Source organism: Phyllobates terribilis, unplaced genomic scaffold (genome assembly GCF_046119375.1).
Source record: "Phyllobates terribilis strain yellow unplaced genomic scaffold, ASM4611937v1 Scaffold_7__3_contigs__length_470593459, whole genome shotgun sequence".
Lineage (NCBI taxonomy): Eukaryota > Metazoa > Chordata > Amphibia > Anura > Dendrobatidae > Phyllobates > Phyllobates terribilis.
In genome coordinates this window covers 75,450,137-75,474,459 of record NW_027362767.1, presented here as the reverse complement: position 1 = coordinate 75,474,459, position 24,323 = coordinate 75,450,137, and the positions used below count along the sequence as shown (strand labels likewise).

Below are 24,323 nucleotides of genomic sequence, written 5' to 3'. Positions count from 1 at the left end.
ATGGATCCTGTGGTCCCAAAGTCATGAAAACATACCGCCAAAACTAGCGCTAGGACCTCAGTAGCGACCAGAGGGACTCAACACTTTAATATCCTATTTGTAGAGATACATTTAGAAGGAGATCCTCTGTACGGGCACTGTTATGTTGTGTGGATTACGAGTGCTTATACCTAGGGATGGTGCAAATCGATTAGCAGGACCATGGCCCAGCAGCCACGTCAGTAACCTGCGGCCGTCGGACAGGAACGCTGCGAACCTCTTACCTGCTGGCATGCCCAGATGTGCTTACCAGGTTTGGCGCGATGCCATCTATTGAGAGTAATGCATATGTGACGGCGGTCTGGGCCGGCTAATCAAAAGAGCCACCGATGTGGGCAAGTAGGAGGTAGTTTGTGGCGCTCCCGTGGCCACTGCACCAAGTTCTGCAAATCAATTTGCCCCATCTGTAGTTAGGACTCATTGCCAAAATTATGCAGCCATGTTTTTCTTATGGTGGACAACCCCTTTAAGCATCGTATAAGTGAAGTTCTACAGCTTTCGGATTCACCTTTTCTTCTAATTTCTTACCATTTTCAGGATGTTTGCTGACCGTGAATGGGCATTTCTAGTTTGTGTTTGCAGGCTGCAAGTGCACGTGGGTGTGATTGTATGCAATCTTGGCAATGCTCTGTGGGTCAGCAGTTGCGGTCTCCAATGCCGGCACTCACAGGGCATTGAATAGACTGGATACAATTGTCCCCACTTCTCAGAATACAACCTGCTGAAGATTTTGTTCTTTGTTGTGAATGTTAACCTTTTTTTTCCTGTTTGGTGGATCGGAATCTGCTCTTTCTTTCTGAAAACTTTCCTTTTTTTTTTTTTTTTTTCAACAAAAGCCATTAGGCCAATGTTATCACACAAATTCACCCAAAAGTAGCGTTTCAACACCATATGATCTGGCTTCCAGTATACACAATAATGCAATGTATACAAGAGCTGTCTGTGGCCGATTCCACACGCCGGTGTCTGCAGTCCGCATTACATTTTACTCCTGTTTGTGAGACAAAAGCTTAAAGAGAAGTTAAAGAACATTTCCTCCTTTTAAAGGCCATATACACCTCAACACAGAATTGTTTTATTGTTCAGTAGCTTCCTGAATACTAAACTAAACCATGTCTGCAAGTCCTTTATTAAGCTGAATGCTCTGCAGAAAGGTTTCAAGTTCTTTAGATCTTCTGCTCTATTCTTCCTCAATGTCCTTCCCTTAGTGTTAGAAATGGCAACCCGCAGAGACAGAGAGGAGTACAGACATTTCCACAATGTGGAGAGAGGAGAAAGCATCTCAGGGAGGGCAGACAAAACAGACTGTAGAATAGGAGGAAAGTGCTGTGGCTCAGTGGTTATCACTGTAACTTTGCAGCATTGTAGTCATGGGTTCAAATCCAACCAAGGACATCTGCAAGGATTCTGCATGTTCTCTCCTTTTTTGTGGGTTTCCCCTGGGCCCAATATTTTTCTCCCACACTTCAATGACTTACTAATAGGGAATTTAAATAGTAAGCCCCAATGATGACCGTCTTTGAAAGCACGGTGGAATTAATGGCGCTATATAAGCTAGAAAAATAAATGGTGTATGAAGAGGAAATAAGTGCAGGATAGAAACTGTGTTGATTTGAGCAGCACCCTGGATAAACACAGACCTCACAATCCAGCCTTTATTCCTGAGAGACTACCAGAAGCTTATAAAACTGCACTAGCAAATGTCAAAGGACTCAATGACCTTTATTCAAAAATAAATAAAAACATCCAGTTGGGCTGGTGCGCTTTTTGCTATTAGTGCTACACTTTTAGGGTTTCCCACTTATAGACAAATCACACTCAGGTGCGCTGTGCAAAAGTATCCTGCATTTAAATGTAAAGCCGAAGCGTCTTCTCTAGGAAGGTGCCACCAAACCTACTCGGGAAGTGCAGACTAAGGTAATTTGGGTGCAGCAGTGAGGACAGAACATACAGTACAGACCAAAAGTTTGGACACACCTTCTCATTTAAAGATTTTTCTGTATTTTCATGACTATGAAAATTGTACATTCAAAACTATGAATTAACACATGTGGAATTATATGCTTAACAAAAACGTGTGAAACAACTGAAAATATGTCTTATAATCTAGGTTCTTCAAAGTAGCCACCTTTTGCTTTGATGACTGCTTTGCACACTCTTGGCATTCTCTTGATGAGCTTCAAGAGGTAGTCACCGGAAATGGTTTTCACTTCACAGGTGTGTCCTGTCAGGTTTAATAAGTGGGATTTCTTGCCTTATAAATGGGGTTGGGACCATCAGTTGTGTTGTGCAGAAGTCTGGTGGATACACAGCTGATAGTCCTACTGAATAGACTGTTAGAATTTGTATTATGGCAAGAAAAAAGCAGCTAAGTAAAGAAAAACGAGTGGCCATCATTACTTTAAGAAATGAAGGTCAGTCAGTGCGAAAAATTGGGAAAACTTTGAATGTGTCCCCAAGTGCAGTTGCAAAAACCATCAAGCGCTACAAAGAAACTGGCTCACATGAGGACCGCCCCAGGAAAGGAAGACCAAGAGTCACCTCTGCTTCTGAGGATAAGTTTATCCGAGTCACCAGCCTCAGAAATCGCAGGTTAACAGCAGCTCAGATTAGAGACCAGGTCAATGCCACACAGAGTTCTAGCAGCAGACACATCTCTTCAACAACTGTTAAGAGGAGACTTTGTGCAGCAGGTCTTCATGGTAAAATAGCTGCTAGGAAACCACTGCTAAGGACAGGCAACAAGCAGAAGAGACTTGTAAAGAACACAAGGAATGGACATTAGACCAGTGGAAATCTGTGCTTTGGTCTGATGAGTCCAAATTTGAGATCTTTGGTTCCAACCACCGTGTCTTTGTGTGACGCAGAAAAGGTGACCGGATGGACTCTACATGCCTGGTTCCCACCGTGAAGCATGGAGGAGGAGGTGTGATGGTGTGGGGGGGCTTTGCTGGTGACACTGTTGGGGATTTATTGAAAATTGAAGGCATACTGAACCAGCATGGCTACCACAGCATCTTGCAGCGGCATGCTATTCCATCCGGTTTGCGTTTAGTTGGACCATCATTTATTTTTCAACAGGACAATGACCCCAAACACACCTCCAGGCTGTGTAAGGGCTATTTGACCAAGAGGGAGAGTGATGGGGGGCTACGCCAGATGACCTGGCCTCCACAGTCACCAGACCTGAACCCAATCGAGATGGTTTGGGGTGAGCTGGACCTCAGAGTGAAGGCAAAAGGGCCAACAAGTGCTAAGCATCTCTAGGAACTCCTTCAAGATTGTTGGAAGACCATTTCCGGTGACTACCTCCTGAAGCTCATCAAGAGAATGCCAAGAGTGTGCAAAGCAGTCATCAAAGCAAAAGGTGGCTACTTTGAAGAACCTAGAATATAAGACATATTTTCAGTTGTTTCACACTTTTTTGCTAAGTATATAATTCCACATGTGTTAATTCATAGTTTTGATGCCTTCAGTGTGAATGTACAATTTTCATAGTCATGAAAATACAGAAAAATCTTTAAATGAGAAGGTGTGTCCAAACTTTTAGTCTGTACTGTATATCTGGATACATATGGCCCCTATGACTGATATCAGTAAGGCCTTTTGCTCACAGATAGGAGTTGCTTCATCTTCTCAGGGCTACCCGTGTGGGATCTTCCATATTTCCGGCCTTCGTGTGTGAAACGCTGGTAACGTCTAATGAATTTTGGGCAAGCGAAAAAGTGAACCAGCCCCTTCTACTGCCAGTTACTGAATGAACTAATGAGGACATTTTTAGTATTTGGGTCAACTGAAATAACTCTTTCTAAAAACAATTAGGACCTTCGGGAGAAAAACTGGAAAGCAATGGAGGCATTGGCATCAACTGAAAAAATGCTACAAGAGAGAGTCAACAAGACTGCCAAGGTTGTAATGCTACTGGTGGGGAACTAGCGCAGATGGTACCGGGGCGCGGCTGCTCTGTCTGCTGACTCTTAGCTCGGTTTCTAGGATGGCGGGAGGGATTTTTATAAAACTGCTTGCTGATACCTCCATCATGCTCCAAGCACTAGATCTCTTCCTAAAGTGAATATCCAGTTTTATTTTTAGCTAAAAACTGTAATTTAAAAGAAAAAAATGAAATATGTATCTACTGGTCAGAGGTTTGCTTTTCTGATCTAGAGCTCCGAATCCATTGCACTCTAGAGCTCGTGCAGATGTGTGTGGGTCTCTGTGAGATCACGGGCTGGCGCTCTCCCGATCAGCCTCAAAGAGATGTATGAAGCTGTCACGCTCTGGTTGGGAGACCTGCGACCAGTCCGTACATTGCTGTCCGTGATCGGACCTAGATCCACGGACTTGTGCATGAGTCCTTAGAGATGTGAGAAGTGGAGTTCGGGTGCTGGAACCTTTTTACAGAAGTGCTCAGGTGAGTCTGAATATGCATTTATCAGAAATCCATCGGAGAATTGGCACTTGGTAAAGCACTTCTGTCCCTCCATTTAAAGGGTTATTCCCATGATCTTCAGCAGGAGCCCAACTCCTGCTTGCCAGAAGTGGTACGCTAATGCTTGATTGACAGTCCGGACCAGCAGCGGCGTTCTGCCATTATCCTGGACTGTGCACTCCTGATGTTGCTGTATGAGGCACCTTTGTTTCTGCTACATCGGAAGCATAGTGGCACTGAAGTTGGTCAGGACCAGGAGAGAACAGTGCCCTCCAGCGATCCTGCCAGCTTTGAAGCAGTACTTACAAGCTCTGCTGGAAAGAGCTTGTAAACACTTAATATGTTCAGTCACAGATACTGGATTGCAGCAGTGGCTGGTCTCTGGACATTGAGCTACAATAAAATAAAATAAAAAAATTGCAAAGTCTCTTGATTTTATAAGAGTTTTGCAATTTGTACCCACAAAAGAACATGAAAATAGCAATTAATGTGATCTTTGAGGGTCTAAGCACTTGAAGCACCCACTGATCGAAGCTTCTGAAATGGTGTGAAAGTGCACTTACTCTTTCTAGAGGCCGGTATTGCAGCTTTGAGCCTGCCCCTTTTTAATCAGCTGAATGACAAAGGTGCAAAAGTTGATTCCACCCCCCACCCCCAGCAATATGATATTGATGGTCCATAAAGGTCATTCCTGAAAAACCCTTGATAATGAAGCTGCATGTAGTACATTCCTAAGCCTTGCCCGTGTTTTAGACCTGTTTTGTGACCACTGGATCAGAAAACTGGAGCTCAGACTACAATAAATGTGAAGTTTTGGACCTAAAAACGAAGTGATGGTAAAGATGGACATTCCCTTCAAGCCTCAGTAAATGGGCGACAGAGACTTTGCTCATCGTTTGGCGCACAGATTTAATGCAGATATTGACCGGGTCCATCCCATAGCTCCAGTACTACAAAATTTTGGCATTTGCAATTTTTCTCGTCAGAGTTTTGGTACAACACAAAATATATATGATGGTCACTTAGTCCTGCAATCCGCATTCATACGGGGGGTACTGATGGTGGGATCAGCGTGGCGTTCTTCCCCATGAATACCCAGCTAGGGGTACAGGCAGAGCAGCTGCGCACTTAGTCACTACTATGTTGAGGTAGCAGAGGTGCCCCACATCCTCGTCTCTGTACTACCTCATCACTAGTGGGGGCGCCAAAGCGAAGCCTTGATTGGCTATGGTCAAAATTTAAATCTTTCAATCATATCTGTATGTACTGCTCCTCCTCTTCTTCCTCCTCCTCTTCCTTTACATTTTGTTCATTTGTGGTGTTTTGTGTCTTTTCTTCATGGGCATGCAGTATGTTCCTATGTGTTGTGCGATTACAGAGGATGAGTTTTATAATTAACACCTATGTGTATGTGGGAAAACATGCAGCCGGGTACATGTATATCAGCTATGTACTGGGGACATGATATAACTGGTTCCCCAATGTAGAAGGTAAATTCTGCTGCAATGGGACTGATGAGACTCCAGATACAAGGTGTCCAAAGTTTGATGGGAATACACTTTTTTTTAAGACTTTTAGAGGATTTTCATATCTCATCTCTAAGCTATGCAAACACTGAAAAGGAAGCCATCACCAGAAAATTATCGGTTTATACAAACATGTGCACTGTCAGGATTCACATATATTTCCAGTTTGAGTGGGCAGTTTGTGATTTGCTTACTTATGGTCACATGCCAACTAGCAATGTTAAGAGAATTCAGTGAGCAGCTTGCCTGCCCGAATTGCAAACTTGTGATCACGTGATTGCCCCTTTGAGGTGGAAATAGAGGGGAATCCTTACAGTGCGCATGTTGCACACAATCACAATTCGGCAATCTGAAATCACAGAGGTACTGCAGAGATTTATGTTGAGCACTTAAAAACCTTTTAACTATGATTGTGGGCTCCTTTTTGATATGCAAATTGCCTCTTCAGAGAGGAAGAGGACTTGAACTCGATGGCGCCACCTGTTGGAAGCAGCAATCCTACAAGTCACTATCAACCCTTTAACGAGCCTTGCAATATGACTTGGGATAAAAGCCAAATTAGAGCCTCAATTTGCAGACACGGGGTTTTGGGGTATTGCCCCTCGTCAATGTAAAATATGAGATCTGATTTGGTTGGGTGAAAGGCTCTGGACTGAGGTCTAAGGGGTAACTATTTTCCTTGTGAAGAGTGACATACCTGCTATGGCATGCCAATGTAAGGAGGCTTACATAAGCCTCCTTACTATGGCATGCCAGGGCTCCTTTTTGGAAAACTTTTAATTATGTATACTTGTTATATTAGTATAAGTGTTCCTGAAAAATATAAATGTCTGTTAGACTGTGTGCCCACGATGCGTTTTTTGCGCACTTTTGCAGTGGCAATTCCGCTGCAGAAATGCTTAAACGCTTGGTAGAAGGTCTGCCATGTTCCCCAATGATAATCCGCATGTGCTGTGCACATGCTGCGGAAATTTCCACTGCGGATTATCATTGCGGAAACAAAAAAACCGCAGCACTATCAATTATTTTGCGTAATCGCTGCGTTTTCACCGCCATTGACTTGCATTGGAACGCATGGAATCCGCGTCACTGCAACTGTAGATGCGGAATCCATGCATTTCAATGTGTGGATGGTACCTGGGTGTGGAGGACAGGAGACTCTCCTCCAGACCTGGGTACCATAGAACCTGTAAAAAAAAGAATAAAATAAAAAATTAAATGTTATTTACCTTTTGATGGCCCCCGGTGCACTTGTCCTGCCATGCCGGCAGATCGCGGTGGACTGAAGGACCTGCGCTGACGTCCTAGTCATGTGACGGCAGGTCCTTCAGTGCAGTGTACCGCGAGCTGCCGGCAAGCGAGGACGGAGCGAAGCAAGACTGCGGGGGCCATCAGAAAGTATAGATAAAAGTATAGATTTATTTTTTTACCGTTCTTTTACGGTCACACTATATAAATCCATGCCGGTTGCATGGATTTATATAGTGTGAACAAGTTGTCAAGCACTTTCCAAGTGATGCTAAAAATCGCTTGGAAAGCGCTTGACAACCCGCATGCGGAAATGCACATGAAGAACGCTTCACATCCGCATGTCCCTGGCAGGAAAAACGCATGTACAATCCGCATGTACAATCCGCATGCGTTTTTTTTTCTGCCAGGGAGATGCAGAAACGCTCAGGAAAAAATCCGGAGCATTTCTGCATCGTACCTTACATGACGGCGATAATAACACGTGTGCGATTAGGGCTGCTTTCATGCTGCTGCATGCGGTTTCTGCCGATGATAAACATCTCTGAATTTACAGGAGTTAGAGATGGTTGGGAAGATGCACTGAACTGCTCCTCCACGCCACGGTGCACTAAGCACCCATGCTTGGTTTGAACAGTCATTTTGTTCTGACAGGCTCACTTTATTCAGGATCATCAGTATTTAATTGTCTTTACACACAGTGGATATAAAAAGTCTACACTCCACTGTCAGAATACCCTCTTACAATTGGGAGATGTTTGTGTTCAGAATCAGCTAATTACATTAAAACTCATGTTGCATAGTATTCAGTACATAGCTGCCATCATTTACATTTATTCTGATTAACTCCATATACACTGCTCAAAAAAATAAAGGGAACACTTAAACAACAGTATATAACTCCAAGTAAATCAAACTTCTGTGAAATCAAACTGTCCACTTAGGAAGCAACACTGATTGACAATCAATTTCACATGCTGTTGTGCAAATGGAATAGACAATAGATGGATATTATTGGCAATTATCAAGACACACTCAATAAAGGAGTGGTTCTGCAGGTGGGGACCACACACCACATCTCAGTACCAATGCTTTCTGGCTGATGTTTTGGTCACTTTTGAATGCTGGTTGTGCTTTCACACTTGTGGTAGCATGAGATGGACTCTACAACCCACAGAAGTTGCTCAGGTAGTGCAGCTCATCCAGGATGGCACATCAATGTGAGCTGTGGCAAGAAGGTTTGCTGTGTCTGTCAGCGTAGTGTCCAGAGGCTGGAGGCGCTAACAGGAGACAGGCCAGTACACCGGGAGACGTGGAGGGGGCCGTAGGAGGGCAACAACCCAGCAGCAGGACCGCTACCTCCGCCTTTGTGCAAGGAGGAACAGGAGGAGCACTGCCAGAGCCCTGCAAAATGACCTCCAGCAGGCCACAAATGTGCATGTGTCTGTACAAACTGTTAGAAACTGACTCCATGAGGGTGGTATGAGGGCCCGACGCCCACAGATGGGGGTTGTGCTCACAGCCCAACACCGTGCAGGATGCTTGGCATTGGCCACAGAACACCAGGATTGGCAAGGTCTCCACTGGCGCCCTGTGCTCTTTACAGATGAAAGCAGGTTCACACTGAGCACATGTGACAAACGTGACAGAGTCTGGAGAGCGATCGGCTGCCTGCAACATCCTTCAGCATGATCGGTTTGGCAGTGGGTCAATAATGGTGTGGGGTGGCATTTCTTTGGAGGGCCGCACAGCCCTCCATGTGCTCGCCAGAGGTAGCCTGACTGCCATTAGGTACAGAGATGAGATCCTCGGACCCCTTGTGAGACCATATGCTGGTGCGGTTGGCCCTGGGTTCCTCCTATTGCAGGACAATGCCAGACCTCATGTGGCTGGAATGTGTCAGCAGTTCCTGCAAGATGAAGGCATTGAAGCTATGGACTGGCCGCCCGTTCCCCAAACCTGAATCCGATTGAGCACATCTGGGACATCATGTCTTTCTCCATCCACCAACGTCACGTTGCACCACAGACTGTCCAGGAGTTGGCGGATGCTTTAGTCCAGGTCTGGGAGGAGATCCCACAGACCATCCGCAACCTCATCAGGAGCATGCCCAGGCGTTGTAGAGAGGTCCTACAGGCACGTGGAGGCCACACACAATACTGAGCCTCATCAGGAGCATGCCCAGGCGTTGTAGGGAGGTCATAGAGGCACGTGGAGGCCACACACAATACTGAGCCTCATTTTGACTTGTTTTAAGGACATTACATCAAAGTTGGATCAGCCTGTAGTGTGTTTTTTCCACTTTAATTTTGGGGGTGACTCCAAATCCAGGTCTCCATTGGTTAATAAATTTGACTTCCATTGATGATTTTTGTGTGATTTTGTTGTCAGCACATTCAACTTTGTACAGAACAAAGTATTCAATGAGAATATTTCATTCATTCAGATCTACGATGTGGTATTTGAGTGTTCCCTTTATTTTTTTGAACAGTGTAGTTTAACTGTTCTAGTAGGCTTTTCCTGACCTTTTCTTAGGTACATGTTACAGCAAAAGCCATGATCTGTAAACCGCTTACAACACAGCAAAGGGATCTCATTGTTGAAAGTTATCAGTCAGGGAAGGGTACAAAAATGTTTCCAATGTATTAGATGCATCATAGAACACTGTGAAGACCGTGATGAAGTGGCTTAAATTGGGCACAACAGTCACATTACCTAGAACTGGATGTCCTTTAAAAATTGATGAAAGACCAGAATAAATTGGTCCGGGAGGCTGCCAAGAGACCTAACGAAACATTAAAAGAGCTGCAGGAATTTGTAGCAAGCTCTGGTTGTGACAACAATCTACCGTATTCTTCATATATCTGGCCTTTGGGGTACGATGGCAAGATGGAAACCTTTTCTTACAAAAAAAAAATCTAAGTCTGCTATGTTTTGCCAAAACACACATCAAATCTGCCAAAAGTGAGTGGGAAAATGTGTTCTGATCTGATGAGATAAAGGTTGAACTTTTTGACCATGATTCCTAAAGGTATGTTTGGTGCAAAGCCAATACTGCGTGTCACCAAAAGAAAGCCGTACCCACAGTGAGGCATAGTGGAGGCAGTATTATTTTTTGAGGCTGGTTTTTGGTAGCTGCAACTAGGGCTATAGTCGAGGTGGAGGGAATTATGAATCGTTTCAAATATTTGTCAAATTAACAACAAAAACTTTAGGTCTCCGCTAAAAAAGCTGAAGAGGAATTTTACCTTTCAGCACGACAACGACCCTAAGCGTGCTCCAAATCAATAATAAAATTGCTTTGCCAGAAGAAGATGAATGCTTTGGAATGGCCCAGCCAGAGCCAAGCTGTAAATTTATGGGTGACCTGAAGAGGCCGCTGTACAAAGGAGATGCCTTCGCGATCTGACATGCTTATAGACGCCAACCCCAAAAGCCTGAATACTGTCATAAATCCAAAGAAAATTTCAACAAAGTATTTAATGGTGTGCATCTTTTTGCAACTACATTATTTTAGTTTTTCATTTTTTCTTTTTCTGTCTGAAAAGATCTCCGCTTATTTTTTAATGGATTTGTACAGATTATGGGTGACATTAAAAGTGGAGAAAGATATGAAATAATTTTTCTTGGTATGATTTTTTATTTTTTAAATGTTGAAAATCTGCCATTTTAACAGAGGGGTGTAGACTTTTTATATCCCTTGAATATTTAATTAGGTTATTATGTAGCTGTCAATACCTTGGGGTTAATCTGTGATATCCTTCTCCTGCGTGGGGTGTTGCATGCAGGGTTTGTTCATTTTGTGTCCGTGCTTTAGGATTTGAATACAGGTCACCTATTTTATCTGGTATCGTCGACAGGATAAAATATAGGGCAGGTCTACCCAGATCTTTGTGTTATTCTGCTTTAATATTTGACCAGATAAGCTCTTTCATTACCTACCCATATGGTCAATTACAGATAGATATATATCTATCTATCAGGGTGGTTATACAGGTCCTTGAAAAGCAGAAAAATTGATACCCATCTTGTAGTATTCCGATGAGCCCTTGCTTAGAAATTGAGCTTTGAAGTCACATGAAAATGAGCTTGGAAGTACATTTTGGGCGTGTCAGTGAGAGGAGTTCAGCACACCCCCAATGCATTTCCTGGCTAATTTGCATGGGGCTTCAAAGCTCGATTTCTCAGTGATGGCACGTCGGATTTCTACAATATGGGTATCGTTTTTACTGTTATACAAGGGACCTTGTAGCCATACCACTAGTTTCCCTGTAACCCATGAGCTGCTTTCTCTTGTACCTGTATGTAGTTCTGCTCGTGTAACCTCTCCAGTAAGGGGGGGATGCCTGCGATTGCTTGCTCTTCTTTCTGCCATGCAGGAGTGAATGTACTGACGTCTGGGACAATTATAGGATGTTTCATGTGCATGCTAAAGCATAATAGTTTCTTCTTAGCTAATGCATACGTTTGCCTCTCATATCCTCTACGACATAACATCTGTGTGTCTCACCCATGTTTGTCTTATGATGTCTTCTTGTTACACTTGGATGCTGATTGCGACATTTTGCTTCGTTATAGGAGAGAACGCAGAACACAGGGGAGAATGAGATCCGGGAAATCCTGCAGAAGATCTTCCCAAATGTGTCCGTCTCTGCTAGTTTGGTAAGAATTAGATGAAATAATAAGATATTAATCCCCTTAAGATCTTGAAATTATGAGATCAATGGCTAAGGAATAGACTAGAAGACCAGTAATTCTCTGTACTGGTTGCATGTGTTATTTCATACTTTGACCGCGGCCTCGCCGACAAAAGGAGGTCCACACGCCTTTGCCACAATTACTCCCTCCTATGCCACAACTGGGGTGAACCTTTATGATAAAGAGCTAAATTTTTCACCACCATTAGGTTCTATTATTCCATGTACTACTAAGCAAACCTCAATCCAAGTGTGTATGTGTATAAATGTATACATATATACTTGGATTGATATATATATATATATATATATATATATATATATATATATATATATATATATATATATATATATATATATATATATATATATATATATATATATATATATATATAATAAATAAATTATTAGAAATTTTGTGCTAAAATATTTTGTTTCTACCTCCTCAGCGGCATCATGAATGGATCCAGGAGTTTGAAAAGGCAGCAAAAGTGTGTTTGAATGAAAGTGGAGACATGGAAACTGTGAAGGTGAGTGTGGGATTGTCCGCCAGAATTCCCAGTTGTATGGACATTACAATGGTCTGAACCCTTATGTGCCGTGTCCTAGTCAGACATCTCATAGTCAGCTTGTCTGTCCGGCAGCTTTTTCTCTTAAAGGTTTTTTTCTCCCAAACTATGTTCATCACCACTCCATCGGATAGGTGGTAAACAGGCTTGGACTGGCCCACAGGAGCACAGGAGAATCCTCCGGTGGGCCACCACCCTCTTATATGAGCAGTACTTGGCACAATACACTTGATTCACCATATACAGACAAAGGCGGCATCTTATTAATTTAATAATCGGCCCAATTTATTGCTATAGAATTTTGTGAATGAGGATAAAGTCATATTTGCATGGAGCTGAAAAGTGGGGCCCTGGAGTTGATGATACTGGTGGGCCCTTGGCAACCCAGTCTGACACTGGTAGTAAATATGTAATCACTGAGCGATCCACCTGTGGGATCCTGAAGATCGCGAGAACAAAGGGTTTGTCAGACCCTTACCATTCAATTTCTCTGTGACAGGTGGAAATGGCTGATGCTCCGTTTGTGGTGCATTGTTTGTTATCTGTTGCATTGTTGTAATCTGTTGCATTGTTGTAATCTGCTGCATTGTTGTAATCTGCCTGCCCGATCCTCCAGCGATCATACATTTTACCTTTTCTTGTATGTATTCTATGGGAAAACATTTTAAAGGGAGCCTGACCACACTGACTGTTCAAACCAACTCTCGGCGAGACCGAGCATTTCAGTGCACCTTCCCACCTAAATGTTTTTTCATTTATTTCTGCTATGCAAAGTCCATGCTGTCAATCAAAATAGAGAAGGGCGAAGATGGATGGAAAACAAGTAGGTGGGAAGATGCACTGAAATGCTCGTTCACAGTGCTTGGTTTGAACAGTCATTCTGTGTTGATGCTTTCTTTAAGGGCAATATTTATCTGACTTGGGAAATTGTTTCTATGCACGAAGGCAATCTGCAGGTCTAATCCCTGTATATCTATTCTAATAATCCAGAAATAATTTCTTATTTAATAGGCACTGGAGAAGAAGTTGAAGGAAGGGGAGGAAATCCATACGTTGTTGCAGCAGGAGTGTGAAAAGTACAAATCGGTGCTAGCGGAGACGGTATATATTACTTCTTCACTTATAGCTGTTCTTGCTGTATATCACACAGAGCTAATTTCTATAGTATGTGTTTACAGGAAGGAATTTTACAAAGGTTGCAGCGTAGCGTGGAAGAGGAGGAAGGACGGTGGAAGGTGAAGGTAGAGGAATCCGAAAATGACCTGAAGGAGGTTAGTAGTATGGTAGCATCATTAACGATGCAATGCATTTATATACCCAACGCTCAAGAGTTCGAACATACAGATTGAGAAGCTCTGGCAAGGGACAGAAGCGCACACAAAATAGGGCAATACCGTCTGGTAAGGGATAGGTATAATCGATGGTAGCACTCACCTAAAGGTGTTGTGTGCAGGCACCTATAAAGACATGGAAAGCCGCTGCCCCATGGCTGGAGGAAAAGGCTCTTCCCGAGATATATGGCGAAAAAATGGAAGCCGACATGTTCAGGCAGGCCGGCGGGCTGCGCTGCGGAAATGAAGAGCCTTGGGGTTCCAAAACTGTTCTCATTAAAACAAATGTGTTTCTGCGCCAGACCGGCGTTTTTCTCAAGATATAAAAACCAAGCTTGAGAAAGGCGCCAGTCCAACGCAGAAACACATTTGTTTTAATAAAAACACTTTTGGAACCCCAAGGCTCTTCATTCCCGCAGCGCAGCCCTCCTGAACATGTCAGCTTTCATTTTTTCGAGCATACAGATTGTAACATGCGTCGATTGAAAGTCACTTTCTCTGCCCAAACCTATAAAAACTTTTAATGTGCATGTCGTAAACTTGTGAAAAGAAATGGAGTTCTGATCCACACCAAAGATGATGTGTTATCCGGGTAATCCGAGTGCAGATAAGGACCAGAATGGATGGATCCAGTGACCGGTGGGACAGAGAAAAGTCTGTAGAAATTGGATTTCCCAAGTTCTTGTTTTTTTTCCTTTTACGTAAATTTCTGATTTTCTCCGGTTGGACTGTAAATCATTTATGTACAGTACATTGTAGTGAATGGGAGATTTACAACCGCAGTCTATGGATCTCCGAGTATGAGAGCGAAGAGATGTGAGAATCCTGCTCCAGACAGATGGATTTTTCTGGATAGTATCCCTAAGGCCATGTGCATACGGTCAGTATTTTACATCAGTATTTGTAAGGCAAAACCAGGAGTGGGTGATAAACAACTCACCATTTCTGCATTTCTATTATACTTTTCCTCTGATTGTTCCACTCCTGATTTTGGTTTACAAATACTGATCAAATACTGAACGTGGCCTAAGACTGAATTCACATGACTGTACAGACTGTGATTTCCTGACCCCAAACTCTGCCAGTCTGCAAATCGCAGTCTGTACTCAGACATGTGAATGCAGCCTAAGAAACTATATCATGTAATACAATTATCTATTTTCCTGTTCCAGACTCTGATCATTATTTTTTTTTTCTTTCTTTTTTACTATGAATCGGAATCGGAAAAGTCAAAAGCAGGGCGCCCAAGATTTTATCATGACTTCCTTCAGTACTTAGTAATATTACCAATTGGGTGGTACAGTATGGGCCCACAGCAGACATTATACAGTGTGAACGAGCCCTATGGCTTTTTGGGCTATGACTTTTGCACTGAGCAGTCGTGTACCAGAATGATTGTACCGCGGCCAGTGGTAAATGAGAACCATGTGAGCCTTCACTAGTATTTAATTTCTCTTAATTTGTTGGTCTGATGTAATGCCCGAGGCTCGCTGTCTGCTTTGTATTAGGTGTCCATGTTGCAGATTTATAATTAAATCCATATTTCCTTTTAGCGTACACAGGTGCGTCTTAAATGTCTGACTCGCATAATCCAATTTCTAATGAGGCAATATTAAGAAATGAATGTAAGGATACCATACCTTACATGAAACGAGAAGTCTGCTTTATATTTAGATCTTTTCACATTTCTTTTCTGTCTTGTGTTTATGCCCTTGGTCCATATGCCAAACGTAGATGTAGGCCACCCGATGGAGGCCAAAAGTATCCCTGTGCCAGCATATCCATTTTTTTCCCCACTGTATGGAAAGTGTCCACAAAGATGTGTACTTTTTTTTTTTTTTTTTGATTGTGGCCGATGGCCATGTATATTATTGTACTGCCATACAATGGCATATGTTGTGGATACTCCCATGTAATGCTAATTATGAAATGTGAACAGGGCTTTAGAGAACATGCAGCAGTAAAGCCTAAATAATTACTTTTAGTGGAGAATTTTAGGGCAGTGATACCTAGTAAAAGTCTGCTAAATTAGTCCCCTTCAGGAGGAAGTGAACTCTGTTTAGCAAGGGTCAACAATAGTGCGTGCAATTCCTTCTTTCCCTGACAACATCTTGTGTGAAGAGGTCCCCAATAAACATCGGATCCTCGGCCCATTCCACTGACTTTCATCTGTGTATGGGGACTTTGGCAGTGTATGGGAATGGGCGGTACAGCAGAGCCGACAGAGCGCTGAGAGGAGGAGAGATAATAGAAGGGTTTGTAATGTGACACAGTTAAACTCCGGTGTCCTGCTCCTTCCATCACAGGGACCTAATCTAAAAGGTGTGAATTATCTGTGCTCCCAGCACTTCCTAATCATGCAGGAGGTTAAACCAGAAGATCAGAGCTGTGTATCCTTACATCTCACACACTGAGAAGCCTGTACTAAGCTATGGTGGGGGCATGTTGTTTTTCTGCTGTATTGCTGCCTGTTTATGATTGGTCAGCATCAAAGAGTGAGAAGAAGTGCACGCCCCCAGAGAAAACCGTCAGTTAACACCCATTGGGACTTAACAAAAGTTAGCTCATTAGTTGCCAAATACCTTAATTGCTAATATCTCTGCAACGGAGAGACAAATTTAAAAAAATAAAAAATAGTTTTATTCCACTCTGCAGCCACTATTGTGTCCAGTTCATCTTGAAAAATTTGGTAAAAGAGCTTCTTGAAGGGGTCTTCTAATCCTTTAATGAAGTGATGACCGATTTGTGAGATGGGGATCCTGAGACTGTTTTGCCTGTAAAGCTGATTTTTGCCCTTTTTTTGTCACTTGCTTGGCAGGGAACTTCAGGGTAGTTCATTTTAAAGTTGCACTTTTGAGGGTTCGGTCATTTGGACCACCGTTATTCAAAAATGTTGGCATATTTTAGCAATATACCATCACTTAATTTGATGGGAATATGCCTTTATGTGATAAATTCTACAAAGGTGGATCAGATTCCCTTGTATTGGCTGTATGTTATTGATCACTACTTACTCCTCATAGAATATTTATATCCTCTTTAGCTTCTTGTTTTTCAGGATTTTTACTTATTTATGTCTTGCATTTAGGCAAAGTCATCCGTTCAGTCATTGGAGCAGGAGCTGGATAAACTGAAAAGCGGGAGTCAGGAGTCCGAAAATGTACGTTTCCAGGCATTTGTTATAGAGAATATAACGGGATTCTCATGTTTTCTCCTAGTGATTTCTGTGGATACACACACATTGTGCCTACATAAGAGAGATACATATTGCAGGACAGTCTACAGAATAAAAAAAGCAGGAGTTTTAGGAGACTTGTTTTATTTTTTTAATTTTTTTAGCTGTTAAAAGAGAAGGAACATTTGGAAACTGAGCTGGAAAAGGCCGAAAACGAAAGAGCAACTTATGTGTCTGAAGTACGAGAGGTAATTATTGACTAACAATATATAAATGTCCTGTGTGCACTTTAGCTATTTCAGTCTCCTTCTAGAATCAGTCTAACAATATGAGATGCTAGGGCAGCCACTATTCAGCCTGTGCTCTGCAGATGCTGCCATGTTGTTGTAATCTTAGTCAACCCCTTTAAATCCGCACCCCCCCCCACCCCACGTGACACTTCGGTTACCCGGCTGCTTTTAAAAATTCTGAACTTCGTTTCAGCTGAAAGATCTGTTGACTGAGTTGCAGAGAAAGCTTGACGATTCATACTCAGAGGCAGTAAGGCAGAATGAAGAGCTGACCTTGGTAAGACGCAGTCTCTCTTCTGTATCCGAGCCCCCCGCTCCTACCTGTCTGCTAACCTATCCTGTCGAGTGTACTGCAGAGCTCTCCCTCTGCCAAGCTTTCAGGCTCTGCTTGTTTTACCTTTATGCATTATTAAACAACCACATACTCCATAAAAAGTCTGAAGCGGGTAACACGCTGCATGCATTTTGCTGGTTTCACTCTACAAGGTGGCGGCTGAGCACTACGAGGGCATCATCCCGCTGCTACAGCTAATTTATAGGAGCCGTGTCCTGGTTTACTTCAATCATTTTTAGAAACCTGCCAGGCAAAAAACAAGTTTTCTACACTGCTATAACTTTACATTTTCTGGTCGCGGTGCTCTGGCTCTTCAATGCCGTACCCAGTGCTCTTGGTAAAGTATGGAGCAGGGCACTTTTAGTACAGGGTCTTTGTTAAACAAATCCAAAACCATGAAGATGTTTTTGACTGTGAAATTAAAAAGATATTCTGGTCTGAAATCACATGGGTGGTGAACGTTAACCCCACTTATAGCTGGAACAGGTGTACATCCCCCCAGTATTCCCTGTCCCTCCCATCTGCACCATCTGCAAGGCCCATGGTTAGAGGATGATGTAAATAGCGGGAGGTCAATGCTGCTGCTCCATGTGAAGATTTTGGCTCTGATAAAAACAGCAAGGTGCATTCCAGGCGATGAACGCTTCTGGAGTTTTCCTTTAATGTTTGCGTTAGGCTACACACAGATAAACACATTTTCGATCAGTGCAATTTTGCAGACGTGACTGGTCTGAAAATGGCAGCATTGATCTGACCATGTCTTTAGAGAGGGTTATTCCCATCTTTTATTTATATATAGATATATATGTTATGTCGACAGCGCTGAGGGCCATGTCCCACCTGGGGGGGCCTCCATTTATCTGGAGAACAGGGCACTGTTGTGTTCTGCTGTCTGCGGATAGGTGGTTGGAAATTTCATATACGTGACTCCCGACCACCTCTGCACTGATGGTAGCGGGCATCAGGGCACCGTTCTCGACATAAATGCAGGTCCCATTTGTGCAACCCGAATCGACTCCATATTTATGGCATATGCTGTGGATAAGACACAAATGTAGAAGATGGGAGTACCCCCTTTTAAATTATGAAGTAAATACCTTGGCTTATTGTGTGCTGATTGTTTGGGGGTCCCTCTCCGTTTGCAGCTTTGCTTTCAGTCTGCCAGCGACTACTCAGTGTCACTGTCTGGACTGTATGACATGAATCCTGCTCCGTTGTACTTTTTATCCTCCTGGTTCTTGTTAATTTTGCATTATCTGATATTTAACGTTCTTCTCTCTTTTCCACCATTAATAGCTGAAGAGTCAACTGAATGAAACCTTGCAGAAATTGGAAGGGGAACAGAGCGAAAGGCAGAAAGTGGCAAGTGACTTACACGAGGTAGGCACCATCATTGTAGGGTATTGGCGGTATATTGGGCTGGGAAGCCCCCACTTTTTTTTTTACACATTTTTATTTTTTTGTATGTTTCAATGTGGATAGAGATTTTTTTTTTTGTGGACTTAGTTTTTTTTTTTCTTTAATTCTCCAGGCTCAGAAGTCTCTAGATTTCATTCAGCTAGAAATACTAAAAGGCACGAGTGACTCTAATGTCATAGAGAATAGCGATATCCCTCCAGAAATGGTAAGTGGGTATCAGAGCGGGCTGGGGGAGAAATATTCTATACTTGTCCTTGTGAGCCTTGTATACCTCTGCTTTCCTCCAGGATGAACAGCAGAAGAAAGAGAAAATCTCCTCCAGTTTAAGTCAGACAGTGACGCAACTACAGCAGTGTCTTCAGGCCGTAAACCAGCAGCTCACAAAGGGACGAGAGAACGTTCAGATAATAGGTAACGCCAGCTCTCAAAAGTGAATGGGGGCAAGAACGAAAAAAATATTTAACAAAATAAGAGTCTCTGGGAAAGCTGAATTGAGGGAAAACCTAGTATGGCATGAGTGCATTGGTCGATGATGTAGTCCATGGTCAGATTGGATCCGTTCTAGTTCCCAAAGTTCATGATGTGATATTGGACCTATAGACTGGGAATGTGGAGCCTTTTCTGGTCCCTGGACCACACTGGAGGAGTGAACCAGTCCCAAGGGCCACAATAAAACTTAAAGGGGTCAACATTTATAGTGTATTAAAAGTGTATCCTGTAAATGATTAATTGCACTTGGATTCGCATCCATTACAAGATTTGGGGTTTCCTCCTTCTTCGTCGTCGATATTTCAGATTTTTTGATCTCCATATGAATTGCTAAAACAGCAGACTACTCCCATAAACTACAATACGTGTCCATCTCGGCACCTTAGTTGCTCCTTTCTGAAGTAGCACAAAGGAGTCTGGATAAACCCCCCCTTTTTGTTGATATTTGGATTTCACAGAGATGCCCATAAAGTGCACCATTCATAGATTCCCTTCCCTGCTACATGGAAAATATACATGAGCAATTACTAGACGCAGACAAGCATATATGTAGCCAAATGGTTCGGGGCTGCACAGAAAGGCATTATACGAATACCAATAGACCAGACTGATGTATTTTTAACGTACTCATTGTTTGCCAATGGCAGAACCTTTGTATAAGACCTAGCCCCCGATTCATCAATTGTGCTTGTGACTTTTTTCTTTTTGTTTTGTGGTGTTCTTTGCCTTTTTTTTACTCCAAATTCTTTGAAATGGTGCACGCAGGTTTGTGCAAAATCAAAGCTGTTTCTTTGGTGGTTTTTTTTTTTACCCCTTTAACCTTTTTTTTTTTTTTTTTTTGCTGCTGCTGCTTTTTAGAGCAAACATTGACACGATATTTAAAATGTCACACGTTAATCATGAACGGTCTAATTTAATTTTGCACAATTCTTATACTCTACTAGGGGGAGCGGGATATTAAAGCACAATTGTGCCCTTTCGAAGTCGCAAATGATTTATAGGTTAAAACATCTGCAAAGGAAAAACCACTACCATAATGCAAAAAAAAACCTGAAACCAAGTAAAATGAATAGAAAAAAGTGAAAATTAAAGAATAAGAAGCAAACATATACGTCATTATTGTAACTAATTTTACTCCAGAAAAAAAAAGATATGATGAGTTCGGGCTGTAGAGTTTTCTGGTTTAAGTGGATAATAAATAGCAGCTACAAAAACCCATTTAAGTCGCTTATGAATGCTATATTTTTTATGTATTTTATATATGTATTATTTATAATATTTGTGTGTGATTTAATACTGACAAATTGTTTTTCTTTTCTTCCCAGGATGAAGCCAACCAGGGATTTCTCCATTGAGAAAGTAGTAGAAGGCATTGTAATTAAAATTTGCCAAAATTTAAAGCCTTATTTATGTCTTCACCCTTTCTACTTTGTCAGAAACACTGAACAGAGGCTACATCTTTTCTAATTCTTGTTAAACTACTGATTTAAAACAGGACAATAATAATAATAAATTAAAAGAAAAAAAAAGACTCCACAGACAGTTTAGTTTTATAGCAAAATAAAACGGAATAAAAAAAATATTTAGCTCTTTACATTCCTGAAGCTGCAGTAAAGACGTGTACGTACCTTTTATCCTTTTTTTTTTTTTTTTTTTTCTTTGCTCAATACAGATTTATTCAGAAGATACAACTATGATAAAGATGATGTATCAAATATATATCCTTTTATTACAGACGTTGTACACTGTTTTACTTAAAAATCCACTTTGGGAGTAGAGATGCATCTTGATTTCAACCTCAAATAAAACACTCCTTTTTTTTGTTGCTAATGTTTTTCTTTTAATGGTCTTAAGGAGGGGGGAGTAGGGGCCTAAATTAAATTGCTGAATGGGCTATGGGGTTTATTAAATAATGAAGCATCATAAAACAAGCCGTCCATGTGTGGTTAGAAAGTGGGTCTCCAGGTACCAGGCAATTTGTGGCTAAATTGGTCAGGTATGTATGGACACTTATGTACCCATCCTTATTGATGGGCCCGGGTAGGAGCAAATATTGGGTAAGAAGTTGGATCCAGGCAACTACCGTCCGGTACGTCTGGCATCTGTGGTGTGCATTATAAGAGATGACCTGCATAAATATATTGCAGAAAATGAATATAATAACTGACAACCAACATGGATTCACGAAAGAGAAGTAGTGTCTAACCAACATGCTGAATTTCTATTAAGGAGATGAGTGGAAAAATCTGGATGTGGACTTTGCAAAGGTTTTTGATATTGGACCACACAACAGACTTATACTGAAGTCCCAGAAGTGTATGGACTAGGGGACACTATAAGCACATGGGTAAAAAACTGGTTATGATCTATGAAACAAAGCTTTGTTGTAAATGGTACATTCTCTAAATGAGATAAAGTCCTCGGTGGGCACCCCAGGGGTCTGCGCCTGGTGCGGTGGGCACCCCAGGGGTCTGCGCCTTGTGCGGTGGGCACCCCAGGGGTCTGCGCCTGGTGCGGTGGGCACCCCAGGGGTCTGCGCCTGGTGCGGTGGGCACCCCAGGGGTCTGCGCCTGGTGCGGTGGGCACCCCAGGGGTCTGCGCCTGGTGCGGTGGGCACCCCAGGGGTCTGCGCCTGGTGCGGTGGGCACCCCAGGGGTCTGCGCCCGGTGCGGTGGGCACCCCAGGGGTCTGCGCCTGGTGCGGTGGGCACCCCAGGGGTCTGCATATACATTAGGTGGAAATATACTCTGGACTACAGAACAGAAGGATTGGAGTATTCCTGTTACAAGTAAGAAAAGCTGCAGTACTCAATGTCAGGCAGCAGCTGCAAAAGCAAACAAGATTTTAGGGTGTATAAAAGGAAAGAGAAAATCCTGTGATCCCAATGTATTACTACCCCTCTATAAATAAGTACATGTCATTTATGTTATGCTGCCCCTGATTGAATTGGTTCCAAACTAGGCATAGTGCAAGCAAAAGGCTGCAAAAAAGCTTAAAAACTTCAAGAAATGAAAAATTTCCTAATGTAGGAGTGGTTTCACAAAACTGTTTCCATTAGAAATCTCATTCTTTGTGTCTTACTTAAATAAATAAAAAAAATAAAAACCTCAGCGTGGACATTAACGTGATAATTGGTGCGGATCTGATGGATATTCCAGGTTGCCGCCTCAAATTCACACCAGCGGGAGAAAAAGGGGAAATTATAAAATGTTTTTCCCCTCTTTTGGTCTGAAATTAGATATCTGAGAAAAACTGTCCAGACTGGTGTCCGGTCTCTCAATCTGGATTCAACAACTTCATCGGATATATACGAGGTTGTGGAGTGTGGGTCAGGAGACCTGAGACCTTATTTCCCCCCGGATATCTGACACTGGCTCTGATGCTGAAATTCAATATAAAATTGTGCAAGTGATTAGTGATTCCTAATGGCTAGTGAATTGGCCAAGCTCCGATTTGGTATTTTTTTTAAAAACCCTCTGATCTGAAAGGTGGTCGTACCGTAGTGTTATCTGCTAGGGTTCAGCTTTACCTTGGAGTCCTTTGGACATAGCAAGGAATTCCAGAAATCAGCAGAACCAAATGATTTCTGCATCAAATTGGATATTGTCTGTTTCCATCTCCAAAGCGTTTTGAGACGCTGATGGACTGCAAAGGGCCCATTTCCTGTTCTTGCACAGGGGCCCTTTTCTGTCTGTCCGCCAGTGACCTGACATATTCTTCACTGCAGTTTTCTTATCCTGCTCTACAACGGCACAGCTTTGATCAGTAATTTCTTAGTTGAAGTTTTTCTAAATCAATCGCCTTTCTCACCTATGCTACTGCATTCTTCCCCCATACTTTACACTGCAGCTCTAGGCTCAGTTTGGCTGCTTTATGTAGACGGCTCAATTTCTACTAATAGGAAAGATTGAGTAATTATGAACTAAACCTACGTGAGAAAAACAAGAGCATCAGGTAATTACTTTGCTTGCATCGAATCACAGTATGGGGGATGCCTGGAGTTCTTCTTTAATTCTATTTACCAGGCACACAATCCATACTTTCAGCCTGTGATCTGGTTATAAACGGCCTGAGGTCTTCACAAAGTTATTATAGTTCTCTTGGTGCACGTGTCCTGGAATGTGAATAGGGCTGCGCAAGTAATGAACCTAATAATTAACTAAACCTTTATAGCCGGCGCTAATAACGTCTCTCTTTTTGATATACTTGTCCTTACATGACCCCATTAATTCGGCCCCATGCAGGTCAGTGCTGCTCATTGGCGCTGGCCTATCCCCTTTTAACAATCTGTTTGCCAACAATGCAATACATTCTGCAACAAATCCTCTGCCATTAATACTGCCCTATTGTTTCCTACCTAACATCTTTTCATGTATATCTGATCGTGGCACTTTCCTCCCCCCCCCTCCTAATCACTGTTCTTATAACATACTAAAAAAAACAACTTTTTTTGTTTGTTTTGCACACTATTATGGGAGGCTGTCACCTAGGTAACCGTCCACTCTGAGAAGGTTGGCTGGTGACTAAGCAACCAGCAATACATCACAATTTTAAAAATCCTTCCGTTCTTGAGATTTTTATTTAATAAGCGGTAAATTTCAAAGTTTGTTTTTACCAATACTTTGCAATTTTAACCATTTGAGAACACCCCTTTAAGGATTTTTTTTAAAATACAAATGACCTGGAAAGTCACTTAACCTACATTTCAATGATTTTTTTTTTTTTTTTTTGCTGCTGCATTAAGAAATGTATTATTTTTTATTATAAAGTGCTGTGG

The 24,323-nt window shown here is 42.3% G+C and overlaps 1 protein-coding gene across 8 annotated transcripts in view; it reads left to right on the top strand.

Moving 5' to 3' along the window:
* KTN1 (kinectin 1) overlaps positions 1 to 21,371 on the top strand; it is a 93,638-nt gene extending 72,267 nt beyond the window's left edge. For 4 of the 8 annotated variants that reach the window (XM_073638788.1, XM_073638782.1, XM_073638784.1 and 1 more), the window contains 12 exons: positions 3,862 to 3,948; positions 11,821 to 11,904; positions 12,389 to 12,469; positions 13,520 to 13,609; positions 13,687 to 13,779; positions 16,928 to 16,999; positions 17,179 to 17,262; positions 17,498 to 17,581; positions 18,935 to 19,018; positions 19,170 to 19,262; positions 19,345 to 19,468; positions 20,872 to 21,371. In XM_073638788.1, the coding sequence (XP_073494889.1) occupies positions 3,862 to 3,948; positions 11,821 to 11,904; positions 12,389 to 12,469; positions 13,520 to 13,609; positions 13,687 to 13,779; positions 16,928 to 16,999; positions 17,179 to 17,262; positions 17,498 to 17,581; positions 18,935 to 19,018; positions 19,170 to 19,262; positions 19,345 to 19,468; positions 20,872 to 20,876 (981 nt within the window). In that variant the 3' untranslated portion in view covers positions 20,877 to 21,371. The remainder of the gene's footprint in view (positions 1 to 3,861; positions 3,949 to 11,820; positions 11,905 to 12,388; positions 12,470 to 13,519; positions 13,610 to 13,686; positions 13,780 to 16,927; positions 17,000 to 17,178; positions 17,263 to 17,497; positions 17,582 to 18,934; positions 19,019 to 19,169; positions 19,263 to 19,344; positions 19,469 to 20,871) is intronic. The other 4 variants (XM_073638789.1, XM_073638787.1, XM_073638785.1 and 1 more) reach the window with 2 other exon arrangements.
* The last annotated feature ends 2,952 nt before the right edge of the window (positions 21,372 to 24,323 follow it).